Raw genomic sequence first — 7,889 nt, 5'->3', positions numbered from 1 at the left:
TAGCACAAGTACGCTGCTTCTCCCTCAAGGCACCTCTCCGCCTGTTTTCCACTACTGTTTCAGCCGCCCCTTCCCCTCCAAACGAGTGGTTTGCTGTTGGAGCAGGAGTCACAGGGGAGGGGGCAGAAAGGTCTGGCCAGAAGCACGGCAGCAGTGGGCTCACCCCTCCCCACTGCAGCCCACAGCTACAACCGGACAAAGCCATCCGAAACCCACATCCTTAGGTTGTGATTTCAGACACCATGTAATGAGAAGTGACTTCAGGCTGCCACTGAAGGGCCCTGCCATGTGCAGCCACAGGGAGACGGGCGGTGAGTCACTTTTCTGGCAGCGCAGTTTTCTGCCGGATCAGCTCCTCCAACCGACTCCTCCCACAACCGCACAATCGCTCCATCTGACACAAGAGGAGTGGCAGCACCACGCAGCTGGGGAGGACAGACGAGCAGGACCTGCTTTTTCTCCTCTTCCGTGCCTCTGCCTAAAGACAGGCATTAGCAGCTTTCCTCAAAAGTCCCTACGAGCACTGCAAATCAGACTCCAAGCTTACAACAAATGACAACAGGAATGGCTGACTTTCCTCTGCTGATGGAGAAGGAAATGCAAACCAGGAATACACACGCTGAGCAGTTCACCTAAACATTGCAGGTTCCCCTCCAAGGACTCATTTTACACTTCTCTGTATGAGTTTCTGGTCAGCCTCTGTTCATCCTACTATGAATGTGAAGGCAGAACATGTATCAGTGATTTGTTCATCTATTACAGAAGAGAATATTTTTATCTATGGTAAAACAACCTAATCAATACCCTTTTCCAATCTCTGCCATATCCATGATTCATCTGCAAAATACTTTAAGAAACAGCCGGAAAGTTACATTTGCATCCTCATCTTCCTGGCAATGTCCCTTAAACAAAGGTCACATTCACACCCAGTGCAATTTCCACACATTCAGCCCAGTTCTAAACACTGGAATGAGCAAATGCTACAAAAGCACAGCAAAAAACATTCAGGAGGGTTAGGAGATCTCCATATTCATCTGCTGCAGCCTGCAGACTAGAGGGGAGGAGATCAAATGTGTGGGTCTTCTGCTGCTAAGAATTGAATATAGGCTGGGATTATTTCTTGTCTCTGCCGCTATCTGGAAGGGGAGGGAAAATTGAAGGTTCATCTGAAAAGAAAACCCAGGGCAGAATGGAGCACTCACAACGGCTGCACTGTCAACAAGGTTTTTCAGGACATTAGTTTCCAGTCCTGTATACAAGCCGCATCTTAGCTTGGTGCATTCATGAGTAGTGCAGTCTAAGGGTGCCCTCAGCTACTCCTGAAATGCCATCCTCCCTCCCAGCTTGTGCCCCAGCACAAAGCACTTCTGGGGAGCTGTTGGAAGCTGCAAAAGACTTGACGGGTGCTGGCACCAGGGAGAAGCGTATCTTCCAAAGAACCACTAGAGGGAACAGACGAAGCATCCAACTTCAGCCACCCCAATGCGCCACCTCCCCAGGTAAGGCACATTCAGCCACTGCAGACGCACATGTGAGCTGCAGCTCACGGCTGTGAGGAAAGGCCCACGCTCCTTGAAACACGGGAATCAGGACCCAAAGGCCTGGCACCCAAAGACCTTGGAGGGGATGAAAGAGTTTGCTCGTACCAGCAGAAATGTGTCCACATCCATCGGGCTCGGCAGAGCATGGCCTGATGGAGGAACGAGGAGCTGGGTCACCTCTGCTGCGTTGCCTGTTGATCTTCATGGCTCAGCTGCGGCTCAAAGCCCGGGCTGAGTCCTCGCCTTGCTGTGCGACCACCTGCAAGTCAGAGAGGGTGGTCAGTGGATCGTGTGAGGGACAGCAGACTCTCCGATCAACCCCATGAACACGGCCATGCGGTAAGGGAGCACGTCCCTGCGTTACCGTGGATGCTGCCCGGCCCCATCCCAAGGAGGGGGATCCAGGGGGGATTCAGCTCAGCTACCTCCAGCCATCTGGACCGCACGCTGGCATGGGGACGTCTGCTGGCCAGACTCTCCCTCCAGCCAGCGGAGAGGAGGAGGCACCTCTAGTGCGATACATGCTTTGTAGGGTCTGAAGGTAGGTGAGATAAGGCTCGTTCCAAAGCCACCGCGACAGCAGGGATGTCCCCTGAGAAGGCCCTCAAACAAGGCAGCTCTGGAGGACCAGAATGGGGTGTCAAACTCACGTGATCATGATGCTGAACAGCAGCACCCCAGGGTGCACAAGAGAGCTGTAGCAATATATTTGCCCACTTGAAGTGTGAAGGAAGTAAATGAAATTGTATTCCTCCAGGGTAAATACATAAAAGGCTAAAACTTAGAAGGATCCTCTTTATATCCTAATTCTTGCAACCTCCAAACTAATTATGGTTTTGGCTGCAAATTGTACCCTTGTGAAGATGCTCAAGGCAAACAGGACTAATGGGAAGATGTGTGGGTGTGCAGCAGGGTTTTGGAGGCCAGTGGTTGCTGTCCTGTGTAGCAAACAGGCTTATGCTCTGTGACTAGGATTTGACATCCTGCGCAGTACATGATAAGCAGGACAGTCTACAACTCCAGTAACTACATTCTTGCCTTTGTGAAAAACTCAGAATGAAAGAGGCCAGCCCATTGAGAATTTTTAAGGGACTAATGTTGTGCCAACATCATATTAACTGTATGCAGAGTACTCTGGGTGAAAACCCTGACTTTACTCTGCCTCAACTGTGTTAAGACTATGCTGTCCATGTGAACTGATCAAGCTGAAATCAAAATTCTCACTGGCAGCAAGCCAGGCACTTAATGAACACAAGGGATTGCACTGCAGTATCTACTAAACATCTTCTTCCAGTCCTTCACATATCTCAAAGCAAGCCCTACTAAAATAAATGGTTAGCTTGGGTGATGACAACACTACAGTGCTTTGACAAGGTAGGTTTGTTTGGGGCAGAAAAAGAACAAATGGTTGCCAAGTTTCCCTATAAAACATATGCCTGCAAGAATGCACAAAAAAAGAGAACAAGCAAAGACAATTTCTACCAGAAACTTCCAGGAAGACTAACAGGCACTCTTGCAGAATCAGTGTCCTGTCCTAGGAATTTTCACACCCCTGATCTTATCATTAACCACTGCTGGCATTTGCCTTCCCCTGAAATAAATCTGAAAGACTTCAATGAAATAAGACACGTGAAGATCTAGCTGATGCGATGAACAATTTTATTCTTGTTTAAAGCGGAACACAAGAGCAAACCAGTGTCAGGAAACAGGCATCTCTTTTCAAAATAAAGCACTTCACAGCCCTTCAGCTGTGACGCAGATCGACCCAAGCACGTGACAAGGGAGCCAAGAGGGCTCTCGTGCCAGGGGAAGACTATCCAGGCATGACCTGGCTGAAGGACAGTAACTCAGACGAACTGGGCACTTCACTTTCTGCAGAAAGGCAGCGCGCGTACTGCACGTCGCTATAGATGAGCAATTGCCCTGGGCTCAGCTCTGTGCATCGTGCCCAGGGATTGCTTTGCACTGAAAACAACACTGAAACATGCCATGTGTCTTTGTTCACTGGTCTGCCTGAACCAAACCCCCGCAACAAGGCCGAGCTTCCGTAGCTCATGTTAGCAGAAATCTAGACTCCAGCAAGGAACGGGGACCCCCAGACCCAACTACCCTACGCTCTTTTTTAATGGCCGCACAACAGAAGAGAGAGAAGAAGGGAGTCTTTCACATGGCGCCTAGGCCAAGATATCGGAGGTGGAATCCCCACAAGGGAAGTGGATGTCATGGGCAAGGCAAGGCCCGTTGGGTTCCTTTCCAAAATCCACCAGGAAGTTCTTGTTCACAGTCAGGCCTCCTCTCTCAGTGTCCACATCAATCTGCAGCATGACAGAGCCTTCCCTGCGAGGGGACAAGAGCGCAGCGATTACAGGCAAGCAAACCACGGTCCTGTTCAAGACATCCTGCCCTTCACCTCCTGTTCTGTATCGAGGAAGAGGCTTTCTCCTTAACGTCTTGTCTTCCACCGGCAGAAGGGAGCGGAGGCCCAGTGTCAGTAGTGGCATACACCGGTGCTCACAGTTTTTTCCTGGATTCTCAAGGGACGTGAGTAAACCGCTAGGCATGATGTGACAGGCAGGCTGGAGCTTGCCTTTGTGTTAGAGATCACCGTCTGCTTTGCTAAATCAAAACACCTCTAGCAGATCCACTGGGAGATGCTGTAGCAGAGACATGGCCTGGCTCTCAGAGAACCACGTGTGGATTCACTCAGACTCCAACACTTAACGCTCTCCCAAGCAAAACCCTGGCACTGCAGCTCCACACAGGCAGCAGCTACACCTTGCCCAGCCAGAGATGTTTGTGAGTCAACAGCATGTCAAATTCAACATGAGGAAGCTGTGAGGATGATCTTAGGAAAACCTGTCCCCCCGCAATCATAAACATGCTCTTGTAGCCCCCCAGATGAGGCACCTTTCCCATTTCTAACACGGAGGCCTGCAAAAGGGGCTCTTCTTACCTGACCATGTTCGGGTAGAACTGCTTGTCCCACGTGCTGTAGAAGGAGTTGGTGACGTACAGCCTCTTGCCGTCCAGGCTGAGCTGCATTGTACTAGGGCCGCCGTACACTCTCTTGCACTGCAGGTACAACAGAGAGCAGTGATGGTACCGGCTTCTTTCTTTCAGCAGCCAAGCACGAGCAGGAGCAGGGGAGCAGAGCAGAGCGGAGCAGAGCGGCTGCCTCCCCTCCTAACACAGGCAAGCTACCGGATGCTGCAGACACACGGGCACCTCAGTGGAGACCCAGCCCAGAAACCCTGGGCAGAGAATTAGCAGAGCAGAGCCAAAGTCCAAAGGACACCGCAGGGCAAAGAGGACGCACAACTCACCTTGATCACCAAGGGCTCCGGCTGGCACTTCAGCTCTTCATCTCTACACACAGTCACGGGTCCACCTCTGAGGATACTGCCTCCCACAAACACCTGTAAGCAAGGCAGAGGGAGACATGGTGCCTTGTCATCCAGCCCCCACCAGATCCTGCTAGGGAGCCCAACAGTGCAAGCCCTTCTGCTCCCGCCTTACCTGTCCCACCAGCTTGGGCTTGCAGGTTTTGGAGAGCTCATACTGGCGGATGTCTCCGTGCAGCCAGTTGCTGAGATACAGGTACTTGTCATCCATTGAGATGATGAGGTCGACTGTGAAGGCTAGGGCACAGAAACAAAGAGCTCTAGAGGAGGCAGCAGCAACAGAAGACGTGCCTTGCACGGAGCCCCAGACCGCATCTCTCCCCGCCGTTCTGTATGCCGTGCCTCCAGACAGGAGACCTGCCCCAGCGCACAGGCTCCCGCAGGGGCAGCAGCGTCTTCTTGGGGCTGCGCACGGCCCCTCAGCCCCTCCAACAAGCCTTCCGTCGTGTTTACCCTGCAAGGCTCCGAGGGTCAGCGAGTGGGCTTTGCCAGGCTGCACAACACAACGCACTGGGGGGAAAAAGGCAACACCACCTCGGGGCACACAAACCTGGCATCTTGGGCATAATCCATCCCGTCACGTCCTTGGCCGGGATCCGAATCACCTCTTCGACTGCCCAGTTGTCTCTCTGTACAAGAAACACAGGCACCGCACCATGAGCGTTCCTGGCTGCTCAGGCAAGAGCGCTCCCCTGCGCTCACACACTTGCACAGCTAGGCAAAGCTGCCTGCGGAAGGCTACCGCCGCACCTGGCTTCTACGCGCAGGCACAATTACGGACAGCATTGTCTGATACCAACAGCAAGGCTGGGCTTCATCGCTCAAATTAATCCCCCACATGTTCATCCCAGCTGGTCACGATGCGCTCCCTCTACACTCAGTGGAAGAACAGACTCCTCTCATTCTAGCATACACGTTCAAAGCAAGGTCTGGATCCTGTCCTCTCCACACACCTCCTTCTTTCTCTCTGCTACCCCAAATTTCTTCTGGGCGTTTCTCCATCACCCTGTAGCTCACCATGGCCGGGTCTCCCCTGGCTGCTGGCAGAATACTTGCCTCGCAGTGCCTGTAGAAGCGGTAGACGACGCCACTCAGGGCGCAGCTGACGTATCCCTCGGCAGCATCAGGGTTGTGGAGGAATTTCACACTCAGGGGCAGAGAGTCCTCCCCCAGGTCAAAGCACTGGATGAGGGAGCGGCAGGACAAGTTCCACACGTTCAGGCGGCGCCCAAAGACCCCTGAGGAAAAGGAAAACCAAGTCAGAAGAGAGGGGGCTACCCACGGAGACCCATCCCTCCCCAAAATGCTCACAGACAGGGACAGCCATGGCAGCGACTAGCCAGAATTGGCAGAGAAACTGCAGTCATTTAGGGAGCAGCGGGAGAAGACAGGGACCAGCCTGTCCTAAGGACAGATGCTGCATGTCCTGTAGCAGTGCCTGGAAAATGGGCCATTCGGGGAGAAGTCTGCCTGTTCTCTCGCTCTGACTGCATCCACACCCTCCCACCACCCTGCTGAGTTCTGGCTCAGCACTTGCATTCGTATTCCCTCACCCTTCTTCAAGTCGTTGGGGTTAAATCCATATCCCGCACGTTTTGGGACCACTCCAGCAGAGCTGATCAGAACATTGTGGCGTGGCTGGTACCAGAAGTCATATCCAGTTGGGGGGGCCTCACACTCATTTTCCCAGTTCCCCTTCAGCTCAAAGGTCTCTCCATCCAGCACAATAAATCCACCTGTGATACAAAAAGGGGATGCATGACAAATCACATACTCCACATCCAAATCAGTCAGTTCTTTCATGGAGTTATTACAGGGCAAAGTACCTTTTCCATTGCCAGCTGCATCTCCCATGTTGGCAATCAGAATATCACCATTAGGCAGGCTGCGAGGTACGTTGAGGTATCCCTTGTTGCACTTCCAGAAGACATCCACTGGCTCAATCATCTGAAAAAAGTGACACACGCACTTCAGCCTCAACTGCTCAGCTCATTTCACACTTTGGCCATTGGAGATTTCCGCAAGTCTCTGACGCTTGCAGGAGCTTTCTTCCCAAGACCTCACACTTGCTAGGGCCTGCTCCTCCTTGGAGAGGAGCACAGAAGCCTCTGAGCTCCTCTCTACACAGACCACAAGAATGCAGCAACACCTAGCTCACAACAGCTTGTCAGCCCACCTCACTATTTGGGTGGGGGGCAGGCACGGGGTGTTGCGTGACTTCCAGTTACCAGACTCTCTCTGAACGCAACAGGCACAGAGAAAGAAAGGCAATGATGATTGGAGCCTTCCTTGGTCTGAAAAGGAGAGAGCTCAGAGGGAAACGTGACCCAGCCCTCTAAAATCAGGGGAGAAGAGAAGAAGAAGAGAGAACCCTTCTTCCCTGGGCATTATTCCAGAAGCACCAGTTCCCAACTCCTTCCCAGAAACTTGTCTTTGAATCACCTCAGGCATACCTTACACAGCTTGGGAGCCCGGCACTGTGAACCCACATCCACCACGTAAATGCGGGAAGAAATCAAACAGGGAAGAATCAGCTTGTTCCTTTTCGTTGTGATATTGTCAAAGCAGGTGCAGCCAGTGCTCCACCCCGAGGAATGCAGCTCGTCTTTGAGGTTGGGCATGGGCAGGCGGTGGATCACCTAGGCAGTCAAGGTAGAGTTAGGGTTCACTCAGGGAGGCAGGGAGAAATAGGGACCCTAATGCTGGCAGATACTTCTGTCTTGTAGCCTCAATTTGACTGTAGCTGGGACTGCCTCTAGAGAATCAGGGAGGAGGACACTGCTCCTTGCACTGGCAACTGCTCTTTGTTAGGGTAGTGTGTGCAGCTGAGAAATGCGGAGATTCTTTCATGAATTCCTCACCCCATGCCACTAAAATTCAGAAAATGAAGTAGATGAAGAAATTATGATTATCAACTTGACAGAACTGGTGCATTGCTCTGCAAACT

General features: G+C 52.1%; 1 protein-coding gene across 1 annotated transcript; it reads right to left on the bottom strand.

Annotated features, from left to right (window-relative positions):
- Positions 1 to 3,682: 3,682 nt before the first annotated feature.
- On the bottom strand, positions 3,683 to 7,578 carry LOC104251339 (methanethiol oxidase). The gene is made up of 9 exons (XM_059832289.1): positions 7,396 to 7,578; positions 6,769 to 6,889; positions 6,496 to 6,678; positions 5,995 to 6,180; positions 5,493 to 5,567; positions 5,058 to 5,179; positions 4,865 to 4,957; positions 4,495 to 4,613; positions 3,683 to 3,878 (listed from the first exon to the last, which is right to left on the bottom strand). The coding sequence occupies exons 1-9, from the start codon at positions 7,561 to 7,563 to the stop codon at positions 3,716 to 3,718; spliced, it is 1,230 nt and encodes a 409-aa protein (XP_059688272.1). The 5' UTR covers positions 7,564 to 7,578; the 3' UTR covers positions 3,683 to 3,715.
- Positions 7,579 to 7,889: the final 311 nt, after the last annotated feature.

Source organism: Gavia stellata, chromosome 33 (genome assembly GCF_030936135.1).
Source record: "Gavia stellata isolate bGavSte3 chromosome 33, bGavSte3.hap2, whole genome shotgun sequence".
Lineage (NCBI taxonomy): Eukaryota > Metazoa > Chordata > Aves > Gaviiformes > Gaviidae > Gavia > Gavia stellata.
Note: the sequence above shows the minus strand (reverse complement) of the source record. Positions and strands in the feature narration are given on the sequence as shown.